Source organism: Schistocerca nitens, chromosome 9, assembly GCF_023898315.1.
Source record: "Schistocerca nitens isolate TAMUIC-IGC-003100 chromosome 9, iqSchNite1.1, whole genome shotgun sequence".
Taxonomy (NCBI): Eukaryota; Metazoa; Arthropoda; class Insecta; order Orthoptera; family Acrididae; genus Schistocerca; species Schistocerca nitens.
In genome coordinates, this window is record NC_064622.1 from 338,089,153 (window position 1) to 338,115,617 (window position 26,465).

The 26,465-nt window shown below is 39.9% G+C and overlaps 1 protein-coding gene across 1 annotated transcript in view; it reads left to right on the forward strand.

Annotated features, from left to right (window-relative positions):
* Window positions 1–26,465, forward strand: part of LOC126204225 (neuromedin-K receptor-like) — a 188,688-nt gene that overhangs the window by 23,099 nt on the left and 139,124 nt on the right. Inside the window, exon 2 of the mRNA XM_049938622.1 lies at window positions 8,798–8,946. Within this exon, the coding sequence (XP_049794579.1) occupies window positions 8,798–8,946 (149 nt within the window). The remainder of the gene's footprint in view (window positions 1–8,797; window positions 8,947–26,465) is intronic.

Below are 26,465 nucleotides of genomic sequence, written 5' to 3' on the forward strand. Positions count from 1 at the left end.
TTACAAACATTCTTCACATCCTTATACAACTGCGGTAAACTTTGACTTACTTTATGCATGTTTCCTCTCTCTGCATTCGACCTAATTGCTTGGAGAATGTGACGACTCTGCGCCTGTTCATTGAACTCCGGACCACTGCGTGTGCACCTTCGTTTCACCCCGTCTCTGCCATCGTCACGTCTGCTGCCACTGTCCTCTTTCTTCATTCCCGCGATCTCTTCTTCATAACTATTCATTTAGTTTCACCTGTGAAAGCGAAATGTTCACAATCCAAGGACGCTGATTAACCTTTCTCTATTATGGACGTCTTCGGTTTCGCGACACACTTTTCGCATTCCGCGGCTCTTATAACTTTAATCCGATGTTGCTACACGCAAAATACAAATTTCAGTCACTTCGCATGCTACTTTTCATTACGATGAATTGACTCCAAATTAAATCTTCTCTTTACAACACACATTCTTAGACGAAATAGTCCCTCTGTAAATTCACTGTGCACTTGTAATTACTGGTACCGGTAGCTGGTTTCAATGATATGAGTCGTGAATTGCCATTACAGTGTGTTTATTTCTCAACAGCATAAAATAGTAACAGTTTCGTGTTTCTAAACAAATCCTGCCACGAAGTTATTAAGTTGTGAGAGCTGAATATCTTAACAGTATCTGAGTACATTCTATCGCCGACTCTCACATATGAACAAGATCAGAGTATGTCCTATTGCATACTGGCGATCATGGAATGCCGCCAATATGTCTGGCATATTTCGTAACACTTTGTTGGTGAAGGACCCCTAAGCTTCTGATAGTACCAGTTGAGCCAAAAGATGACTGACATTATTAATATTTAATAAAGTATAGCAAGACGGGCCCTTCACGCCAGTACAATAGTCGTTCCCTTGCATCTTTACTGATCACTAAGATGCGGTCTAAAGTCTCGCGTACCCCTCTCCGCTCTCGTAATTCACCATATCGCCATTTTTTTAACCGGTTGCTACCTGTGCCTCCACCGATATCGGCTCTCTGCTCACTGCCAGTTTGATCTGCGTCTCTGCTTAACACAGCGATTTGACTTCAGCTATCTCCCAAGTTTCAGAAAACGTAAAATTTGGAAAATTAAATAGCCCTCAAAATAAGGGACACCTCACACACGTAACCTGAGGAATGGAATTGGCAGGGACCTAATTATGCCAGAACACACAAATGATTGTAGCTCTTACAAAGATGCTGAAGTTCGTGTTCAAGGAAGTCTAGGTAATGGAGGGCTAAAAGACGATGCGTTAACGCAACAGGCCCTCAAGTTTGATTGTTTAGTGTACAATACAACTCATTTACAGGGAGGCGTCTTCTTGAATATATCCCTCCACAAACATTATTTTGGTCTCTGTCGGACCAGTGATGTGAGTTGCGACTCTTAGTAATGGCTTGGTAGGTGAAAGTTGCTTCGACTGTATACAGTATTAATGGGAATGCTCGAGGATTTAAAATTACCCAATGGTAGAACTCTAATCGTCTATCTCTGTTTCCTTCTGGAAGGTACAGAGTCCGCTGTAAATAATAAGAGTAGAGAATGTGCATATTTATGGAGAAGACAAGCCGGTCGAAGTGGCCGTGCGGCTACAGGCGCTGCAGTCGGGAACCGCAAGACCGCTACGGTCGCAGGTTCGAATCCTGCCTCGGGCATGGATGTTTGTGATGTCCTTAGGTTAGTTAGGTTTAACTAGTTCTAAGTTCTAGGGGACTAATGACCTCAGCAGTTGAGTCCCATAGTGCTCAGAGCCATTTTTTGGAGAAGACAAATACGTGTAGAAATTCTGCATGTGCTTGATGAAGGACTACGTTCTATCACCAGACTCGTTCCTACCCCATCAGCACTGTGTTGATTTGCACGTTCAGCTGGGGAATGCAACATCTCGTGCAATTTAATCGAAACACCGAAAAACTCGAATTCGGTGCTCTGCTCTTACGAAACAGTCAACAGTTGTCTCTGGGAGCAGCAGCGCCGTTTCCATTACAAACCAGTACACAAATACCATATCCGCATACTCAGCGTTTGATAACATGTGTTGGGTGCTTTAAGGATACAATGGAGTCGCCCAACAAATTATAATTACACATGAACAATACAACTGTGTAAAGTCAAACGCAGCTTCAGCTTCAAAAGAAAACTTACACTTTTTGGAAACATAGCCCACGGAAACAACATCAGTTGATCTTCACGTCTTCACAGAGCTGCTGCGTCTCTGTGTCACCGCCAGTCCTGATGGAGTAACTGTTATGAAGATAATCTCATACAGATCGAAACCGGTCACATTCTAAAATTAAAATAAATGTTTTATGCGGTCAAGACTACACTTCTTTCAAATTTTTTAGATTTGATTTTGGAGAGGATCTACCATGAACGAAACTCAATTTTTAACTTTCATTTCCCAGATATGTTTCGCCGATGTTTCAGCGTCATATGGATACTTTTTATGATCGTTTCATAGAACAGTAAAAACGCTCTTTACCACTTCTATAAACACAAATTTGAGTCTTTAGGACAGTATTTACAAATTTCAAAGCCGAGAGAGTTATTTATATATACTTTGTTACCACTTACAGTGGTTTTCATTGATTTTTATATTTTTTATCGTAATTGGATTCTTTCACAGCATCATCAGCAACCAAATAGAACTCAATGTAGAACAGTAATTTATTCGAAATCTTGAGACTGGGACTGTTATGGTTTTACCTAATATTAACTAATTCTTTGTGGAAGATGGTGTGTGCATATCTGTTTGAAATACATTTCGCTGACTTTTTCTGGTTTCCTCATTTCACTGTCACTGTTTGCAAAATACAGAAACAAGATGGCAGACAGCTGAACAGTTGCATATTTCCTTGGTGGCGGTTCCGAAACTTTGTGACGTGTATCTGTCATTTTGTGTGGATGGTGTGTGTGTGTTTGTGTCTGTGTGTGTTTCTGGAGAGGGTGGATTGGGCATGTTTATGGACTGGTGTTGTCTTGTTGTTCTTCAAGAGCAGAGAAAAGAGTTCCGTTGTGAAAAAGTGTGTATGCATTTATTATTTGTTTTCCTCCAACAACGCCTTTTTGTGGTTGGAAATGGTATCCTGTTATTAATTTTTGTAGGGAGCTGTTGCTGCGTTTAAGAATTTTAAAGTCTCACTTGACATTTGTGGGGCTGTGTGTCACATCCATAAGGTGTACAGCAAATGCAGAATAATAGATCTTACTTTTTAATGCTCTCCCGTGTTTTATTTCTCGGGATTAAAGATTCTGCTTGTCTGTCCTATATAAATACATTTGCAGTCCCAGTATGTCAGCTGGTAAATACCAGCTGTGTTGTGTCTGTTTATGCTTGTGTTGGTTGCCCATAGTCTTCTCTGTATTGAGTTGTCTGTCCCGTAGGGTACATCTAGCCCTTGGTTTTTTGTAGTGTGTTGCTATTCAATGGGCTTGCTTTGTTGTTGCATGTGGGAGTGTGCCAGCTGTTTGTTGTTATGAGAGTTCCTTGTCCATGTGTGCTTGTGTGTGTGTTCAGTGTGCTTGTATTCTGTGTGTTTGTGACCGGTTGTTATTTCTTGTGCTATGTATCCCCTCTATTCCTATTTTAAATTTTTAGGTGTGTTTTTCGATCGCTGTTGTTTCCACAACAATGTTCCAAAGTTATTTTAATTTTTTACACTGTCAAGACTGGTTTCAAGTTAAATTTTTAATAGGAAAATTACTGTCGATAAATAAACGGTATAACGGTGCTATTATGTCCGCCGTAGGATAACATATTTGTTCCCTGGTAAAAACTGAAAACGGGGTACAGGAACGATGGATTGGAAATGATTGTTGAGTTATAAGATAAGGGCTGTATGTGCTTTAAAATCGTTATATTCAACTGTTTTCGGAATATTTGTTACAATTCTCGGCGACACGTAAATCAAGAGCCGTCACACGGCATCACGGTCCAGAGTAATATGTTCTTGGATGCAAGAGGCTTGAACGGTGAAGGCAAGAAATCAAGTAACGAGCTGGACAGCACGTCGTCTATAGATGCTGTTGTACCAGAAGAAGATGCGATTAAAACATTGTACACGCGAATTGTTGTTTTTTTTGTTGTGATTTGACGTTTTTTTTCGCCAGAGCAAAATAACAGAACTTAATCTGGATTGATTTTCATACGGAAAACATAAATTACAAGTCGCTATTATTGTAATTTGCACAATGTGTTTCGTTCGACGATAAGGACTTTTATTGTACTGAGAGAGAAGTGTGATACTGTGATGAACTTATTGCCCTTTGAGTACAGTACTCGTTTTTGTTTAATGGTTACTACGTGAATTAGGTAGCATTATTTATTCATAGACCAAACGCTTGTTAGGTACTAGCTTTTGCGTTATCGTACGCTGTAACGGACAACTTCATTTCTGTAAGAATCTGGATTTTGAGCGTGGTCAGATCACTAATTTAGCAACCTAGTATCAGTATTGTACTGGAACAGTTGACAAAATTTTCAGATTTTTATGTTAGGCACCTAGTACGGTCAGTTCACCCGACTCTTATTATCAGGCCATAAATAACTACTCAACTACAACTACTACTACTACTACTACTACTACTACTACTATTACTTGGCCAGCAATGGAGAATTGGTGGTTGAAATTCTTTCAGTCAAATCCAGTCTTTCACAATAAATAGCACAACCATCAAAACCCATAGCAAGCGGAGTACTGACAAGTAAAATGAAAAAGTACCTCTGCAACCAGCTCTACCTCAGTAACCAATAAAATTTAGACACATGTTACCACAATCAAAAATATTCCTATCATACTACAAAAAGGCGAATTTGTCCTGGGCATTGTTAGGCATGTAAAAGAAGGAAACTGTCTTTTCGACTTATCTCACAACTTGAAATCTAAACATCTTGACATACTCGTGCTTTTTTACGTGTTAATATTATTGCACAGGTCATGTAATTAGTGCATCATGTCAAGTAAGGTAACATGATGCAGGATGTCACATAACACGACACGCCATCGTGTCATCCAACATGTCATTTGTCAAATTGTGCAATATGACACAATGTATCATTAATGTTCTGGATTCCTGTGTCCCCACTCTGGGATACGTCCAATTACAGATGCACGCCTTACTCTCGGTAACTTCCTATTGTAGATGCAGCCCACACTCTAGAAGGACATAAATCCGTGCTGTTTGTTCTTACAGTCCTCACCATACACGTAACAGGGAGTAGGCTTGAGAGAGAAGTGTTCCCCTCGGGGAAAAGATCAATCCTCCTCCCAGCCCCGCACAGAAAAAAAAGAAATTATGTCCCTTGAGGAACAAATTGCACCCCAGAAATTTTATCCCACCGGAACAACATTTTTGGCTATTAAATGTACGCTCCTCCGCCGTAAACGTATTGTGTACTATGGGTGGCGAGTCTTACGGATTTTGGGCACAAGATCAGAGACGATGAAAGACAAACTGAAAGATGCAGGTGTGCTAACGCCTTGCAATTAATAGAGCTCACTCCGCTAGGTAATTAGGGTTATCTCGTAGAAAATCGCTATTATGTTAAAATGTTTCGATTTTAATGTCACTGAAGCTGCCAGGCAAGTCGAAAAGCTTGTTCCATTTTCCTACATCTCTACGTCTGCAGGGGACATATTTGTCTTTTTCAAAATGGTTCAAATGGCTCGGAGCACTATGGGACTTAACATCTGTGGTCATCAGTCCCCTAGAACTTAGAACTACTTAAACCTAACTAACCTAAAGACAACACACACATCCATGCCCTAGGCAGGATTCGAACCTGCGACCGTAGCAGTCGCGCGGTTCCGGACTGAGCGCCTAGAACCGCTAGACCACAGCGGCCGGCATTTGTCTTTTTATGAGCTTTGGTAGGGACAGTTTCTGTTCTGGTTCACAACGTTTACTCTACCATAATCTGACATTAAACCGCCATTGCTAGGCATCCGATGTAGATTTTTGTTGACTCGGACGACGAGTGATCCGATACAGATTTTTATATTGCCTTACGAGCCATGTTGTTTGAGCTGGACGTCGTTAGTCGGGATCCTCTAAGGTTACCTGCGTGGTCTGGTTGAACCTGTCCAGTGTAGCCCACTGTGTTCCTCAGAGCACACGAGCCTCACCATCACGCAAAGGTCACATGCCAGAGAGAGGTTTTGTTTTATATTTACTTGTTTCAATATTTTATTATTTTGTTTTTCTGTTTTATATTTTTTTTTAATTTTTAATACCTTGTCTAATTTCATTAGTGCTTTTTAATTTTTTTAGAGGTCACACACATTTTATTCATTACATATATAACTGAATGCAGTAACAGATGGAAAGTAACCATAAAAACTAAACACAGTCGACGAAATAACAGCAAACTTAAATAAGATACCGAACGGAATATTTAGTACTCTGCAAAATTGATAATAATGTATGTAATTAGTTTGTATTACCAGATAAACTGTCAATATTACCGTATCAGATACATAAACTTAAAATCGTACTACATCGCAAATGCTACGATTCGCGGAACAAATAATACACTACTGAAATGCTTATATCTTGTTATTATCTCTTGTCATTGCGTAATTTAAGTATACAGTTATAAAAACTGAAAATTCAGAAACCGCCGCTAGAATAACTCACGTGAATACTTTTGACGCGAATTTTGTGACGACGAATCCGAATTAAATCGGCGTATGATTGGCTGAAATTAGCAGAAGAATGGCGAAGCAATGCATGTAGCACAAATTACTGTCAGATTTTTATTCCTGTATGAAAATTAATGAACTTAAATTTCTTTTTCTGCAAGATAGCATAGTAGTTTTTTAAGTAAACGCAGTAAGACATTTTCTGATGGTTAAAAAAAAGGCGACCTTTTTGCTGACAATTATTTTTATAGAAATTTTCGAGTTTGTTTAATTTTCTGTGTGGTTATCGCTAAATCTTTAGGTGTTTAATAAAGCAGTATACCATTTCATACAGGGTTAGGCATAATTATAATTTGGTACGTGCATTGTTTTGCACGTCCAGAGGTTTTTAGATAATTTAGGCCACTGGTGAATAAAAGCATTAAAGCATAAAAAACGAAGCAATAAACAACTCTATTAATCTTTTATTTTTATTTATAGGCAAATTCAGCGCTCAAAATGCAAAGCATTTCTAAGAATACAGTTCCATGTGGAAACGTGCTATTTTTCGCACGTAAAACATGAACGATAAAATATTTTTGAAAAAACGGTTTATAATAACCGTAATATTTGCATGCAAGTTATGTGAAACTTAAGAAGGGTAATTGTGGCAACGGATAAAGCTTTCACAAAACAACAGGACGACCATTTATTACATGTACCTTCTACCTTGTTACAGAAATTTGAACCAATTCGCGCAAGTCTGAAATGTAGAATTGGCGCGCGCGTAAGAAACCTGACAAGGAGAAGTGTTTTTGCACGTACAATCCAAATGCAGCTAGACTCTTGAAAGCGAGTGTCCAGTTTTATCGTAAGAACGCATGTTATATTTATGAGATTCATATTAAACCGTTTCCATGTATTAAAATCACGTGAGACCAGGGTACATTTAGGTCGATTTTAAACCATCACACATCGACAACGTATAAAGATTAGTGTCCAAAAAAATTTCCTTTGACATTATACATTTTTCTACCTCCGTGCAAAATTTGAACCGAAAACCCAAGTTTGAACTACAGAAGTGATGCAATCCTAAAACAGCCCAGGAAAACGGTAACCGGAAACGTTCCTCCTCAGCAACTTTCTTTGTGATCTTTTCGGGTTTTAATAATATTATCATTAGTATTGTAGTTTCAGTAGTATTTTGTAGTATTCTCATTTCTTCATAGTGTTTGCAAGTAAAATGTGTAAATAATTAATGTGTACATTTTTTATTATCTTCCTAGTTATGTGGTCTTTGTTAGATTCCCAGATGCTAGCTGTAACTATGAAGAGTTAATAAATAAAATATAAATAATTTCTTTTAGACTTTCACATAGCTGTTGGCAAATCCACGGATACTTAGAAAGAGCAGCGGCAACGAGATGTGTTTTAAGTGAAAATGATCTTTTGCGGAAAGCAATGGATGCCACAATGACTTCACGAGATTCGAAACGTTTTGTATTTATAAAATTTCTTTCAGTGTTAAAACCTTGAGAATCTTGCAAACAGAGCGAATATTCGAACAGTTCGTACTTCATTCTTCCCGTTGTCTTCCTACCTTCGTAAGATTAAAAATGGCTTTTTTCTATAACAAAGCGGGCATATTGCCGCGAGCTATTGATTCCAGTAGGATTAGAATACATGCATCAATATTTATCATACTTCTTTTATTACGGTTTGCATGGCAGTGCATTAGGTAAATACGTTTAGCACCGCAGGAAGCAACACTCCTGTAAGAAAGGCACCTTCTCCTTTTCTGGCATAAACCTTCATCACTTCTAAGCTTGAGATGGTGAGCACACGTCTCGTCCACAGAAATTAATTGGCGCAGCATATCAGTTAAGCACGGGCAAACGGTTTAAACATTGTAGAAAAATGTTTAGATATAAGTGTCCTGCATCGAACGACTATGAGGAGTTTCAGCTGGCGACAAACTCCAAAACAAAGAGGATTAAAATTATTTTTAGATAGCACCCACAACATTACTTCAGAAGCGCCGTATAATCTAGACGGTTTCTTTAGATACAGTTGACAAAAAACCCCTTCCCTTCCTCTCCCTTGCCTCTGCCTGTACCGGGCGCCGCCCCCTGTGACCCGGCTGGTGTGTGCAGTTCCAGGCGGCGCTGCTGCAGCGCTGGAACCTGCCGCACTTCATGTGCGCCTTCTGCCCCTTCGTGCAGGTGCTCAGCGTCAACGTCAGCGTCTTCACGCTCACCGCCATCGCCGTCGACCGACACCGCGCCATCCTCAGCCCTCTCAGGTCAGTGGCGGCATGCACGTAGTTACCTCCACTGTCGTCACCACACGATGTGCCATTAAGACTGCAACTCCAGGAAAGAAAGCCAATGCGTGTGTACAGTATGAAAGACCACTCCCAAAGAAAAGTAGTTTTCATTTAATCCAACTTTTCTTCTACGTCTTTACTGTTCACAGATGTCAAAGAAACATTTTCCCTACTTGTGTTCATCAGACGGATGTTGCACTCGATGCTAGTCTGAAGCAACGCACTGTGGTATAGATTCTCAGTTGCAAGAACGAGACAGTTTCACATATACATAAGACTGCAAAGTAAATATATCGTGATGACGCGGTTGATCGCGATACAATTACCCGTTAGGCAAGAGACTGATGAAAATGAGTACACTAAGACTCGGGAACTATTCTTGACTATTGTTAATCAATCTGACGCCCATTCCTGTTATGGGTGGTAGAAGGGTAGAAGGGATACAGAAGATCCAACGAAGAACGGCTCAGGAGCGTTACAGATATACTCAACAAACTCCACCGATAGACTCTATATGAAAGGCGTTCTGTATGACGGAGAGGAGGTTTACCATTGAACTTTCGAGAGAGTACTTTCCGGGACGAGTCGGACACCATATTATATCCTCCTAGATATATCCCACAAAATAAATACCAGGAAAAAACTCGATAAATTAGAGCTAATACAGCCATTCTTCTTATGCACCCTTAGCGAGGGGAACAGGGCATGGAATATCAGTTAGTGGAACCAAAAGTATCCTCCGCCAAACACCGCCAGGTGGCTTGCAGAGTGCTGATGTAGATGTTGATGAAGACCTCCGGCGCAGCGGAAGATCAACTACGACACAGACTCGTGGCAGCGTGTAGCGTGTAAACACTCAGAGTTTGACTCACAAACGTGTAACGTTGAACGAACTGTCAATCCGAGTATAAGAGAGAGAAACAAGGAGATCAAGTACGAAAGGTTTGCGTTATGTTAGTTCCGTTCATGTTGAACGATGAAGATAGGACAGAGACACAGGCATTCATACATCATGAATGTAGGAATTGCTGCAAAAAATAGACTACTAATTACATGAACGAGATTTGATGTGTAATGTACCAAAGTGCATACCATGAAATTATGCCAGGTTCTGCGTCCATATGACGATGACGGATGTCCCACAAGCTGCGACATTTAGCATTTGACGATGTCACTATGGATGCATTATATTAGGACAACTTTTAATAAAACAGATCTGGAGATGGTCATTGCTGACTGAAAGCTTTGGTCTGGGAACTTACAAATCTGTGACCATAGACGTGAAATATAAGAAATTTATTCTTGATGACAAATGTAATCAGGCAACGTTCGTTCCTCTTGGAACCCCTCCACACGCCCTCATGATACTGTTCGTAAGGGGAGAATTGTCTGAAGAGACGAAATTATGCCACTCTCGTGTACAGTGTCGCTGGTGGGCACAACACAATGGACACTCCTAGCTCTGCTGTCGCGTCAACAGAAGCCGCAACTGTGGTCGTCATGCAGACAGTCCGTGGTGATCCACACATCATAGCAGTGTTCGAATCGATAATGTTTTTTCTGTAAGCACGCTATGATCTAAGATACTACTGGACTAGGTGTACAGTACTTCTGTCCTCTTAGGTGCTAGTCATTTAGGTCCTGCAAGACGTTGACTATGGTCCTTGAATATGGTGCTCCAAATATCAAAGCAATGTTCGATCGGACACATCTTTTCCCACAAAAAAGCTCATCTCACGACTCATACCTGATATGGTCCTATGATACCTCTGGGTTTAGCGAACGATATGTCTGTCCTCTCTGGCACTATTCACATGTGGTCGCTTAGATGCTGCAAGACGTTTAGTATGCCCATTCTCAAACCATTGTATCCAGATTCGCATTCCAGTTTTAACATTCTGACCAACAGGTGCAGCAACATCATTCAACATTTGACAACAACCTCAATAGGCGACGATGCTCTCGCAATCAACCAACTATATCTTCTAATACACGTTTCTCCTTTCTGACTCGGAGCAAGTCTCCTAAACAACCAACATTCAAATGCTATTTTCGAATGAGAAACCTGCTGCATAATCTTTTTTTATAAACAATATGTTGATGGAATTACTCGAATGTACATTGGACAACTGGGCTGCAGTGCTAATTATTGGCATATCCAGTTTACGTTTTCTGCATTCCGCCTTCATGGTGTTGCCATGTTATTACCCAATACTGTATTTCTAAGTCAAGTATTATGCATCTGATCAAGATATGCGGACTACTAATTCATACCTTGTGAACTTGTGACACACATTATAAAACTTTAAATCTGTTATTGTGTTAGTTCAGCTTTACTTGATATGTAAATGTTGGCTTTCGTCTCTAGACAAGTGGGCGACGTATGTGTACAGTTTTAAACAAGGCTGTTTCTCAGCACCTATAAATAATTTTCAAACATAGGAATTTTACAGCCAAATAACGGCTTAGTATATTGACCTAAGTTTCGACACTACTAAAGGTATCTCCATTTGAGAAACCATGAAAGTCCATTTGGAGAAAGCAATGGTCTGAATTTAGAGTATCTATGCTCAAGTCAAAAATAAAATAAAACACGTTCCAGCCTGTATGCCTAGCTAGGAACAACATCAAACTGAAATTAGACCATTCAGTGGTTGTCCGCTCTGTACAATTTTTCTCCTCCGGATCTCAGAAGTAAGGCTTACTGATTGCAAATTATCGGGTTGATGAAGTCCAATAAGAACAAGATTCTAAATGACTCTATCCAGAATCGATCAACCACATACTTGAAGTCTGTGAAGCCATCTTGGATCAATAGTTGGATCACAGGCTTTTACGATTCCACAGCGAAGAACACTAGAATGACAGTCGAGCCAAGAATGCCCACCTAACGGAAAACTAACGACGGAGGTTTCAAGTTTCGATCTTCGCCGCCGAGAATGGTCGAGACTAAACTAAATCCGATCGGAACAAGGGAAATGTGGCCACATCTGGAAGAAGTGGGGTTATTATGAAAATGATTCGAATGGCCATGGTGTGGAGGAACAGACAACAGGTCATAATGTTTAGAACTGTTCACTCCACCCTTTCAAAAGAGGTCTGGAGGACTCTCATGACACAGAATGCTTTGGTTTGGTTGTCAAATTTAAACATCAACCTTTAAATACATTTAGTATGTGTAAGTGCACGCGTTTTTTCTGTAGTAGACTTTGGCAATAATGTTAATACACTATGTAATCTATTTAATCACTGTAGATGATAATTACAACAATGTTACAGTGCAGAGTCTCGTATTTCTAGTAGCATGGATCAAGTGGAGTTCAGCATGGATTCCCTTCCCGTCCTTACAGTTATAGGGAGGACTAATGCAAGTTACTGATCTTTGCGGAACAAGCTGGCCTCATTTGCAATGAAGAACATAGAGGTTAAGTTAATCCTGTCGAGGTTATGACCCTTGCTTTCTCATTTTAATGCGCATTTGAAACAGTTACAATTTTTTTCCTTTGAGTTATTTCACTAAAAATAAAAGAGCTAGTCATTTGTGAAATACTAAGGTTATGTGAAATTGCAGGTACTGAAGCTTTATCCCTATAACCTCTTCGTATGCGTATGGATGGCTGTTCGATTTGAAGAAATTCTAGTATTCGGATTCACTTCTGCGAGCCCAGCAATAATAGTCCCTTCGGACCAGAATATGGGAGTCAATATGAAGTGTGAATGTGCCGAAACAAGACTTGCTATCAGAGTGAAACGGCGCTGGCAGAATAAAATCACATCAAAAAATTAGTAATGTAGAGTTATGAAATTTCGGGAACACATTTTTCTAGGTGACATACTCAAATGCTTAAAACTGAAAGACCATAGGTGCGGCATAGGCCATTCCAAACTTGAAATTGTGGTACATTAATAACCGGTGTTACCACCAGAACTTTGAATGTAAGCATGTAAACGTGCACGCATTGTGCTGTACAGTTGCTGGATGTCAATTTGTGGCACGCAGTTCCAGCCCTGCTGCACTTGACCAGTCAATATAAGTGCCGTTGATGCTGTTCGTGAATGACACATGAGTTCACGTCTGAATGCGTCTCATTTGTGCTCGATCAGAGACAGATTTGTTGAGGGAGCAGGCCGAGGCGACATGTTCACAGTCTGTAGAGCATACTTCGTTATAACAGCGGTATGCGGGCGAGGGTCACCCTGTTGCAAAATAGTCCCTGGACTGATGTTCGTGTACGGCAGCACAACATATCGAATCACCAGATTGACTTCCGCCCCTGGTGCCTGAGTGGTCAGCCCGATGGAATGTCATACATAACGGCCCGGGTTCGATTCCAGGCTGGGTCGGATATTTTCTCCGCTCAGGGACTGGGTGTTGTGTTGTCCTTGTCATCATCATTTCATCCCCATCACCACACAAGTCGCCAAAGTGGCGTCAAGTCTAAAGACTTCCACCAGGCGAATGGTCTAGCGAACGGGAGGCCCTACCCACCCGGCGTTTCCATACCAGATTGACGCACAGCTCTGCAGTTAGCGTGCGCGGGATAACTAAGAGAGTCTCATTGCACCCCAGCTCATAACTGCATGTGTAGATCCCGTGTGTCTAGCACGCAGTCATGTTGGTTACAGTACTTCTGCCATCCTTCTAACCGACACACGGCCATTACTGACACCGAGGCAGAAGGAACCAGCTTTCACACAACGGACTTCCACCTTACCTACAGTGAGCTCCCGCTTGAGTCGTGTGAAGTTAGCACCCCTTTTTCGAGAAATATACATTTTTTTCACAGTTCTTGATAGATGTAGCATAGTTCTAGAGTTCTTTGTACAAAATTTCAATAGTTCTGCAGAATTTAGCGACCAAAACAACAATACTCGAAAAAATTTTCGTATCGAAAATGTTCTTTGGCAGTTTCCGCAAAATGTAAATAACTACAAGGGTTCTGAGCACAGTTCTGAACAGATCTCCAAGAGTTCTTTCGAAAATCCAAGTAACATTTTTTTGTGCAGCTAATAGTTTACGAGATAATTGCATTTTAATGAGAAAATCTTTTCACTTACTGTGAAGTTGGCACTCTTTTTTTTCAGAAATATATATTTTTTTCAGAGTTCTTGATAGATATGGCATAGTTCTAGAGTTCTTTGTACTAAATTTGAATAGTTCTGCAGAATTTAGCGAAGAAAACAACAATATTCGAAAAATTTTTCGTATAGAAAACATTTTTTGTCAATTTTCGCAAAAATTAAACTTGTACAACAGTTCTGAGCACAGTTCTGAACAGAACCCCAAGAGCTCTATCGAAAATCCCAAACAACATTTTTCTATGGCGATAATGGTTTGAGATAAACTAATTTAATATGCGACACACTTTCTTTACGGAAAATATACATATATTCGTACAACAGTTCTGATGACAGTTCTGGACACCACGTGAAGAGTTCTATCGAAAATCCTAGTGAAATTTTTTTGTGCAGGTAATAGTTTAAGAGGTAATTGCAACTTAATTAAGAATTCCATAAGAGCTCCTACTGTGAAGCTGGCACCCTTTTTTTCCGAAATATATATTTTTTTCAGAGCTCTTGATAGATAAAGCATAGTTATAGAGTTCTCTGTACAAAATTTCAATAGTTCTGCAGAATTTAGCGAAGAAAACAACAATACTCGGAAAATTTTCGTATCGAAAACACTCTTTGGCAATTTCCGCAAAATGTAAATAAGTACAAGAGTTCTGAGCACAGTTCTGAACAGAGCTTCAAGAGTTCTTTCGAAAATCTAAGTAACATTTTTTACTGCACCTAATATTTTACGAGATAATTGCATTTTAATGAGAAAATCTTTTCACTTACTGTGAAGTTTGCACCCTATTTTTCAGAAATATATTTTTTTTTCAGAGTTCTTGATAGATATGGCATAGTTCTAGAGTTCTTTCCACAAAATTTGAATAGTTCTGCAGAATTTAGCGACGAAAACAATATTCGAAAAAATTTTCGTATCGAAAACATTCTTCGTCAATTTTCGCAAATTGTAAATAAGTACAACGGTTCTGAGCACAGTTCTGAACAGAACTCCAAGAGTTCTATCGAAAACCCAAGTAACATTTTTTTGTGCAGCTAATAGTTTACGAGATAATTGCTATTTAAGGAGAAAATCTTTTCACTTACTGTGAAGTTGGCACCCTTTTTTTCACAAATGTATACTTTTTTCAGAGTTCTTGATAGATATGGCATAGTTCTAGAGTTCTTTGTACAAAATTTGAATAGTTCTGCAGAATTTAACGAAGAAAACAACAATACTCAAAAAATTCGAATAGCAAACATTCTTTATTAATTTTCGCAAAAAGTAAATTCGGACAACAGTTCTGAGGGCAGTTCTGAACAGAACCCCAATAGTTCTATCGAATATCCTAATTACAATTTTTTGTGCAGCTAACACGTTACGAGATAATTGCAATTTAAGGAGGGAACCTCTTCACTTACTGTGAAGTTGGAATCCTTTTCTTCAGAAATATATATTTTTTCAGAGTTCTTGATAGAAATGTCATAGTTCTAGAGTTATTTGTACAAAATTGGAATAGTCCTGCAGAATTTAGCGAGAAAAACAACAATACTCGAAAAATTTTTCTTATCGAATACATTCTTTGTCAATTTTCGCAAAAAGTAAATTCGTACAACAGTTCTGAACAGAACACCAAGAGCTCTGTCGAAAATCTTAATAATATCTTTTTGTGGCGATGATAGTTTATACGGTAACTGCTTTGATGTTAGACCCACTTTCACCACAGAAAAGTAAATTCGTTCAACAGTTTTGATGAACAGTTCTGGTTAACACTTCAAGACTTCTATCGATAATCATAATAACATTTTTTGTGGTTATAATAGTTTGTATGGTAATTGATTAATTGTGGGGCACTCTTACTAAAAAAAAAATTATGTCTGTTCGTATGCTCTGATGCCAGCTCTGGATAGCATTGTAAGAGTTCTATCGAAAATACTAGTAACATATTCTGTGCAGGTAATTGTTTACGTAGTAACTGCCTTTATTAAGGAATGCTTATGAGCATTTCCCGTGACGTTTGAACCCCTTTTACGATAAATATAAATTTTTTTCACAGTTCTTGATTTATACGCAATAGCTCTAGATTTCCCAGCTCAAAACACGAATAGTTCTACAGAATTTCGGGAAGAAAACATTAACTCGGCAAAATTTTGGTATGGTAAAAAATTATTTGTCAGTTTGGAAAAAATAAATTTGTATAACAGTTCTGTTGGCAGTTCTGGATAGCACCGGAGGAGTAGCATTGAAAATGATAAGAACATTTTTGTGGCGATAATAGTTTATACAATAATTGTTTTAATCTGATACTCACTTTATCTAATATAGCAAAATTCGTAGAATAGTTCTGATGACAGTTCTGAATATCACCCACAGAGTTCTACCAAAAACTATAATAACATTATTTGTGACGATGACATTATATGAGATAATTAATGTGGGACTCACTTTTGTCATGTAAAAGTAATAAATTCGTACAAAAGATCTGATGGCATTTCTTAATACGACCCTAAGAGTTCTACCGACAACTGTAATAACATTTTTTGTAGGGATAACAGTTAATGAGATAATAGCATTTTCGAGAGACCCACTTGGTCTACATTATAATAAATTGGCACAACCCTTTTGCTGACAGTTCTGGATAGCACCGAAAGAGTTCTTTTAAAAACCCTCATAACATTTTTATGGTGCCAGTAGATTATGAAATAGATTGTGTGTTCACTCTGCAGTGGGTGTGCGCCGATGTGAAACTTACTGGCAGATAAAAACTGTGTGCCGGACCGGGTCTCTAACCCCAGGCTGTGACGAAAGAATATCGTCAGAATATCCTTTCGTCCAGGAGTGCTTCTTCTGCAATTTTCGTAGGACATATTCTACGAAATTGGGAACGCAATAGATAAAGTACTGCTGGAAGTACAGCTATGAGTACGATCGTAAATTCTCACTTTTATTTTGGAAAACCGAAAATCGAAAACCCGGATGTACAGTATATTCTACTAAATACAAAAAGTCTAAATGTTCAGCACTATACAAATGCCAGTACACCTTCTTAAGACTGACTGTAGTAACTGTAGGTGGAAGTGTGGGATGTGCACGCTTAGATGATTCAAGGAGAGAAGGCTCGCCAGTGCAAAACCAACAGATGGCTGAGAGAGCAGATACATTCACACGCGCCACTAACCAGATGGTGTCACACCTGTCGAGAATCGCACCAGAGGTACAATGAACTGTGGTGGAGTGCTGTTGGCGTGGTTACTATGCAACTTACTTGATGGGCATCAATACACCGTTATATTAATGTACAATACTTGAGAAACAATGTCATTCACACACTCCGAGTTCCTTATCACTCAGTACTAGATTAAATTACCGGCCTAGTGATAAGCAGCCTATGTACCTCACCGACTACACATCTTCGTGTTACAAGAAAAAAAGAGAAAAATACCAAGGGACACAAAATATGAATCCGGACAAACCGGAAATCCGGATTACTGAGGACCAAATAAACGAGGTTCTTATTTACAAATTTCGAACTTCTTATTAACTTTAATACTGTATCCCCTCAACATTATAACACCTCTATCAGTCATGTATTGAATTAGGATTTAAACATACTACTTAGTTCGTTTGTACGATATATTCAGTAAACTTACATTTCTATACATTGTAAAGACTTTTAACTCTCGCTGTAGTGTAACTCATCAAACTTCCACACTTCCTTTCTAACTAGAACAAATGTTTGCAACAATATTAACGACAGCAATTTCAAATTTATTCGTTACACACAGCACATGTTTTTATGTATCCTAGCAGCTGGTGATGTTGCCACATAACTGTCATCCATGAGGGTCCTGGGCATATTTTTAGCTGTTAGTGGGTCCTGGATGTCATGAGAGCTCAAAACAACTACTGTTTTACGTAATAAAATTCATCTGGTTCTTCCTGATTCTAAAAGTATACACTTCATGTGTGCCTTTCATTGTTGTATGATTCAGTATCGACGCTAATGCTCTCTTGATGATATATGAGCCGATTGCTCGTTTTTATCCACTGTGCCCTTTCGTATTTCATTTCAGCGATTAATTTATTTGTTTATCAACGTAGTAAGTCGTACAAAGCTAATCCAAAATGTAAACTGCACTTAAATTCTGTTTGAACTGTTTAATAGTCAGTGTCCGCTGTCTGAAAGTCAAATTTCAGATTAATACACTGCGCGTGGTTGCGTTATTTTATAGGAATTTTATTATTGTAAGTGGGAAGTACTAGATAGTGTTGAAGAAATCCAAAGCATATTGTTCGAAGAGCATAATATTATTCGAAATTTACCTGTACCAATAGGTGCAGCCAAAGCAGCATTTGTGATGCTGTAATTACCTCATAGATAAAGATATTTGTCTATTGTAGTTTTGTATTCCAATCAGAATTTTGAGAGCATCAAAGCCTCATTTCAGCGTGAGAGAGGGGTAAAATCAATAGATGATATTGAACTGAAAGCCTTCATGAGTCTCTTGTTTTTAATTGTTGTTAACAAAAGTAACAGATAAAGCCTGGAAGATCTGTGTGGAACTGATGGTGATGGCATTGAAAAATTTCACCTCGCAAATGAACATAAAACGTTTCAAATTTATTCTGGAGAGCCTTAGATTTTACAGTCGCGCTATTCGTGATGAAAGGAGACAATTAGACAAGCTAACAGCTATTCGGGAAATATTTACTGTGTTTGTACGCAACTACCACAAATCTTACACCCTTGGAGAAAGTGTTACAGTAGACAAGAAGCTGGAAGGATTCTGTGGAAGGTACAGTTTTCGCCAACGTGTATCAATCAAAACAAACGAGTATGGATTCTTAAGTGTGGATTCTTAAGTATTTTACCTGTACAATTTGGAAATATACGCTGTGATGCAACCAGAAGGATTTACCAACTGAGCGATAAACATTTTGATGTTGTTCTGTGACTGTGTAAACCTATATATCAGTCAGGTCGAAATGTGAAAGCGGACAACTGGTTTACTAGTACTGGAATGATAATAGAGCTATGAAGGGAGAATTTTTCTTTTGTTGGCATCATGAAGAAAAAAAAGCGTGGAGATTTCTCTAGAGTATGCTATCAGTAAAAGAAGGGCTGCCCACATTTCCTTTTTTGGCTTCCACAAGACTGAACTCTAGTTTCCTCCGTACCTAAAAAGGGGACGTGAGTGATACAGGCATCACGTTTGCATGAAGATAATTCGATAGATGCTGACATTGTAGATAAACGGAAGCCATCCACCGTAAATTTTACAATAGCGTTACGTGTGGTATTTTCACAGCGGATAAGCAGAATGCTTTGTACAACGCTGCAAGAAATGTGCGCCGCTGATCAATGGTTGTATTTTTGTAATGATCAGTACAGTTGGAATCTATGCACAAGTGATTTATTGTGGCAACAGTAAGAATTGTATCAGAAGGAAAGGGTTCCTGAATCAGCTATGTTATACAATGTTGTTTTCTTCGCTAAATTCTGCAGAACTATTGAAATTTTGTACAGAGAACTCTATAACTATGACTTACCTATCAAGAACTCTGAAAAAAATTATATATTTCTGTAAAAAAAGGGCACCAGTTTCACAGCAGGAGCTCTTGTGGGGTTCTTAATTAAGTTGCAATTACCTCTTAAACTATTACCTGCACTAAAAAATTCTACTAGGAATTTCGATAAAACTCTTCACGTGGTGTCCAGAACTGTCATCAGAACTGTTGTACGAATATATTTATATTTTCTGTAGAGAAAGTGTGCCCCACATTAAAACAATTTATCACAAACTATTATCGCCATAGAAAAATGTTATTAGGATTTTCGATAGAGCTCTTGCGGTTCTGTTCAGAACTGTCCTCAGAACTGTTGTACTTATTTACAATTTGCGAAAATTGACGAAGTATGTTTTCGATACGAAAATTTTTTCGAAAATTGTTTTCGTCGCTAAATTCTGCAGAACTATTGAAATTTTGTACAAAGAACTCTAGAACTATGGCATATCTACCAAGAAATCTGAAAAAAGTATACATTTGTGAAAAAAAGGGTGCCAACTTCACAGTAAGTGAAAAGATTTTCTCTTTAAATTGCAATTATCTCGTAAACTATTAGCTGCACAAAAAAATGTTACTTGGGTTTTCGATAGAACTCTTGGAGTTCTGTTCAGAACTGTGCTGAGAACTGTTGTACTTATTTTTAATTTGCGAAAATTGACGAAGAATGTTTTCGACACGAAAATTTTTTCCAATATTGTTTTCGTCGCTAAATTCTGCAGTACTATTCAAATTTTGTACAAAGAACTCTAGAACTATGGCATATCTATCAAGAAATCTGAAAAAAGTATACATTTGTGAAAAAATGGGTGCCAACTTCACAGTAAGTGAAAAGATTTTCTCTTAAATTGCAATTATCTCGTAAACTATTAGCTGCACAAAAAAATGTTTCTTGGATTTTGGAAAGAACTCTTGGAGCTCTGTTCAGAACTGTGCTCAGAACTCTTGTACTTATTTACATTTTGCGGAAATTGTCAGAGAATGTTTTAGATACGAAAATTTTTTCGAGTATTGTTGTTTTCTTCGTTACATTTTGCAGAACTATTGAAATTTTGTGGAAAGAACTCTAGAACTATGGCACATCTAACAAGAACTGTGAAAAAAATGTATATTTCTCGAAAAAGGGGTGCTAACTTCACACGACTTCCCGCTTGGCACCAGTGACGTCGCAAGTGGCAGTGGTTTGGGGTTGAGTGCACGCTACAGGGCCTCTGGCTCGGTACTGTTCTTGGAGCAACCTGTTTGTAACAGTTAGTTGTGGCACTGTGGTGCCAACCTCTACTCAGATTTCTGCTGCAGATATAGTCTTCCCACTGGGCAGTGACCACGTCGTCGTCTGAAGACCGGTTTTCTAGCGACCGTACATTCTCATGACCGCTGCTGCCACCAAACAAGTACAGTAGCTACATTCGCGCCATTCTTTCTCCAGTATCACGGAAGGAACAATTAGTTCCTCGTAGCCCTATTGCAAGACCTCGTTCAAACTCAGTGAGATGCTGATGACGGCATCTTTGTCGCCTTAAAAGTATTCTTGACTAATATCAACTTATCACATTTGCTGTGATGTTCATGATAGTTCCAGCGTGTCTTTAAAGCAAAGCGGATTTGCATCCTTACAGTGTCGCTACCAGAATCAGTCTTATGCTACTGGAGTGAAATTTGAACATTCGTCATTTTTATGATGCAGAAACACGCCTACCAACTTTCGTTTATGTGGTTCAACTTCTTCTTGGTGATGCGACTTTTTTCCTAAACTGTATTTGCCAGGACGGTACCCAGATTTGTGTACAAATTAACCGGACGTTATGTTAAAATGCTTAAGATATCAAGGACCAAAAAATGTTTATACAAAGAACGACCGTTAACAAAAGCCGCCATGGACATTATACAACCAATTTCCGATATCTGACTAAGTTCCTTAAGAAATGCTATCATGTCTCTTCACACGCAACCGCACTACTTTCAGTGGCATTTTCCGCATTATCGTGAGAAACAGATGCCTCAAGGAGGCAACCTAATTTTAAAACTCGACTACTAAATGACACGGTCCCAAATAGTTCAAATGGCTCTGAGCACTATGGGACTTAACTTCTGAGGTCATCAGTGCCCTAGAACTTAGAACTACTTAAACCTAACTAACCTAAGGACATCACAAACATCCATGCCCGAGGCAGGATTCGAACCTGCGACCGTAGCGGTCACTGTTCCAGACTGTAGCGCCTAGAACCGCTCGGCCACTCTGACGGGTGACACGGTCTTTTCAATGAACTAACATCACAGGTCACACATCAGTGAGACATTTCTCCCACAAATTGAATGGTGCTGGGAGAGTTTCACGTTGGCTATTATAATTTTTCGAGGCTCTTATGTTAAGTCACACAGTCTTATGACATACCATAAGCCTGCTTTGAAAGTCAAAAATGTTGGACGATGTTAGGTCTCCGAGCACCTATGAGAGCGTGATATAGATTATGAACCTCAATTCGACATTGATCCATCTGCCAAGATTTAGATGGTGACGTACTTAATCCATCTTCGATTTCACTTCTTTATCCTTTGTATGTTTGAGTTCATTTGTTTTTGCTATTGTCTTTTTTCTGTGATGATGTCCGAAAGACATAATACACTGAGGCGACGAGATACCTTCAAATATCATATCGATCTCATTTTTCCCGTAGTAGTGCTACAGCTCGACATGGCATTGATTCAACAAGTCGATGGAAGTCCCCTGCAGATACACTGGGACATACTGCCTCTATACCCGTCCATAATTTCGAAACTGCTGCCGGTGCAGGATTTTGTGCACAAAGTGACCTCTCAGTTATGTCCCATAAATGTTCGATAGGATTCATGTCATGTAGCTCGTTTTGTACAGAAAGTTGTTCTAACCAATTTCGAACAATTTTGGCCTAGTGACGTGCCACATAGTTATTCGTAAAAAATTCATCGTTGTTTCGGAACTTGAAGTCCTTAAATGGCCGTAAACAGTCGCAAAATATCCGAACATAACCAGAGCGCTCGGTCCATTCTATATAAACACAGCCCACACGATGAACGAACCACCGCCTGGTTGCACAGTGACTTGTCGACAGTTCCATGGCTTCGTGGGATGTGCGCCACACTGGAATCGTACTATCAGTTCTTTCCAACTGACCTCGGCAGTAATGTGACCAAGCCACTGTTTTCCAGTCACCTGGTGTCCAGTCGACACGGTTACGAGCACAGGAGACGCAGTGAAGGCGATGTAGTGGTGTTATCAAGGCCACTTGCATTTGTCGTGTGCTGCCATAGACTGCTATAGACCATTAACGTCAAACGTGGCCACTGGGTCATCCAGCTGAGAAGTGAATTCCGAAATTTGGTATTCTTGGCACACTCTTGCCACTGTGGATCTCGGAATATTGAATTCCCCCAAAGATTTCCGAATTTGAATGTCCCAAGCGTCTAGCTCCATCTACCATTCCGCGTTGAAAGTCTGTTAATCCTAGTCGTGAGGCCATAATCATGTGGGACACCTTTCCACAAACGAGAGCTCCGCTAATGAACTGCCGTTCTACACCTATTGCACTTTATGCTACCGCCATGTATATATATGTTCATATCGCTATCCTATGATTTTTCTCAACTCACTGTATATTAATCTGAACATAATTAACAGTTAGCTTTAGGAATATTTACACTTGTTTCATGCATTTGATGGAAACTTTGTGTATAGTGCCATACATGTCAGCAACGTCTCTTCGTTATGACTTAAGACACTGGACTTCTGACACACTAAATTTCTACGTAAAGTGGAGATGTCTAGAAATGAGAACGTTGTAACATACACAAACTGTGGTTCGTTGCTTAGAAGAGGTCTGCCACGCTGAAATCCGCTAAATGTTGCCTGAGAAGTCCTATGTAAAATTCGTATACTTTGACACGTTAACTTGGACCAGGGATGGTCTCTCCAACGCTTTCCTGGATGGGATTTAAGCCGGGAGGATTGGCAGGCCAGTCCAAACACCGAATATGCTTTAACTCAAAGAGCTTGTTCACATGCACTGTATGACAATGTTGAGCAAATGGCTCTGAGCACTATGGGAATTAACATCTGGGGTCATCAGTCTCCTAGAACTTAGAACTACTTAAACCTAACTAGCCTAAGGACATCACACACATCCATGCCCGAGGCAGGATTCGAACCCGCGACCGTAGCGGTCGCGCGGTTCCAGACTAAAGCGCCTACAACAGCTCGGCCACAATGGTCGGCAATGTCGAGCATTATCATCCATAGAAATCACGTCAAGGCCGCAGTAACGCCTTACCTATGCTGTGGCCAACACGAGAGCCTGTCGCAGGTCGTGCACTGCCGTCCATAGTGGTCACACTTCCTTTTAAGAAAGAAGACACACCTTTGTACTATGGAAGTAAACATCAAAAATGGCGGTGAATTCATTGTAATTACCACGTATTGTCTTTGAATAAAAGCCTCATTACGGTTCGTCTCATTGCGTATTTCTTTCAGGTACTTTCAGTGCTATACTGCAGCAGTTATATCTATGTATGGTCCAAATTTCACCAAAGTTAGCAGTGACATAGCATGCGAATGGTATTTTTGTCCGCAAGTTTTGCACACCAGTGTATCAGACTGGTGAAAGCAATTAAACCGTTCAGCAATAACGCTATTTATTACTAGGCCGCTTAGATTCGTATGACCATAGCAGATCCATGGTTTAGAAGACGAGGGACCTTCAACAGGTAATGGAACATATTTTCTTCTGAAAGCCTGTTGGCTTTCCGTATCATTATCCACATTATTAGCTACAAAACCCTGTTTTTCAACATAATCTCCGTTCGATGTGACGCCTTACGCCACATTACTGGTAGGATCGGTATGCCGCATGTTGCCATTTTACTGATCGACGTCGGAGGCATAGCCTTGCTAAACCTGTAACATTCTCATCATCAACGCAACCCTTGCCTCGTAGAGCATTCTTCTTTAGCTAAAGAGATGGAAGGTGCGAGATCCTTGCTATAGGGTGGATCTACATCTACATCTACATTTATACTCCGCTACCCACCAAGCGGTGTGCGGCTCAAAGGCACAATTCGCGCCCAAGTCATATTCCCCCCCCCCCCCCCCCACTGTTCCACTCGCGGATCGCTCGAGGGATAACGACTGTCTGAACGCTCTTATTTCCCTTATCTTTGAATGATGATCATTACGCGATTTGAAACTTTGTGGTAATAATATATGCCCTACATACTCGGCGAAGATTGGGAATTTAGTGAGCAGCCTCTTCTGTTTAGCGCGTCGTCTATCTGCAAGTGTGTCCCAATTCAAACTCTCTATGAGATTTGTAGCGCTCTCGCAATGGCTAAATGTAGTAGTCACGAATTTTGCCGCTCTTCTTTGGACCTTCTCAATCTCTTGAATCAGACCCAACTGGTAAGAGTCCAATACAGACGAACAATTAAGACTGGACGAACCAACGTATTGTAAGCTATTTCCTTTGTTGAAGGACTACATCGCTTCAGGATTCTACCAATAAACCGCAATCTAGAGTTCGCCTTACCCGTTACTTGTGTAATCTGGTCATTCCATTTGAGGTCATTTCGAATAATCACACCCAGATAGTTGACTGATGTTACCGCTTCCATGGAGTGACCATTTATTTTGTACTCATACATTAATGGGGATTTTCGCCTTGTTATACGCAGTAGGTTACAATTACTAATATTGAGAGATAACTGGCAGCCATTACACCATGCATTTATTTTCTGCAAATCCTCGTTGATTTGTTCACAACTTTCGTGCGATGCTACTTTCATGTAGACTACAGCATCATCGGCAAACAGTCTAACGCCGCTGTCAATACCACCAACCAAATCGTTTATGTAAATCGTAAAAAGCAGAGGACCTATTACGCTGCCCTGGGGCACACCTGAAGTTACTCTTGTTTCTGTTGAAGCTACCCCGTTCAGGACGACATACTGCTCCCTGTCTGTTAGAAAACTTTCTATCAAACCGCATATGTCATCGGATAGACCGTAAGCGCACACTTTTTGTAGCAAGCGACAGTGCGGAACTGAGTCGAACGCCTTTCGAAAGTCGATAAATATGGCATCAACCTGGCAGCCCGTATCTAGAGCCTGTTGTATATCATGCACAAAGAGGGCCAGCTGTGTCTCGCATGACCGCTGTTTCCTAAAACTGTGCTGGTTTTGTGCAGATGAGCTTCTCAGGGTCTGGAAGTGTCATTATGTCTGAACACAAAATATGTTCCATGATTCTACAACAAATCAATGTCAGTGAACTTGGTCGGTAATTATGTGCATCCGATTTTCTACCCTATTTATAGATTGCTATGACCTGGGCCTTCTTCCAGTCCCGTGGAACTTTCCGCCGTTCCAATGATCTCTGGTAGATGACGGATAAGAATGGTGCTTAATTTCAGCATAGTTAACATAAAATCTTACGGTGATACCGTCTGGGCCAGATGCCTTTCTGGCGTCTAAGGATCTTAACTGTTTTACAATCCCAGATACACTAAACACTATGTCAGCCATCCTTACGTTTGTTCGATAATTGAGGAGACTTCTTCAGGCCTTACGTTGTCATGGAGAGGGATAAGTTCGTCTGCATTTTTGTGGTAACGAACATGCTGAAGTCCATCATTGCAGGAATCACAGCTGTGTGCGGCTGGCCGGCTCGCGGGAGATCGGACCGGTTGCGAGACCTTGTTGCGAGGACGGTAGATGCCTCCCACGACGGCTCACCGTGCTTTTCGTCACTGACAGGTCTCCTTAGGCATTCTGCAGACGCCTAAGATTATCTACGATGGTCTGGTTTCTCGGCAAAAGAAAATGAATGGCAGCTCTCTGCTTGGTACGC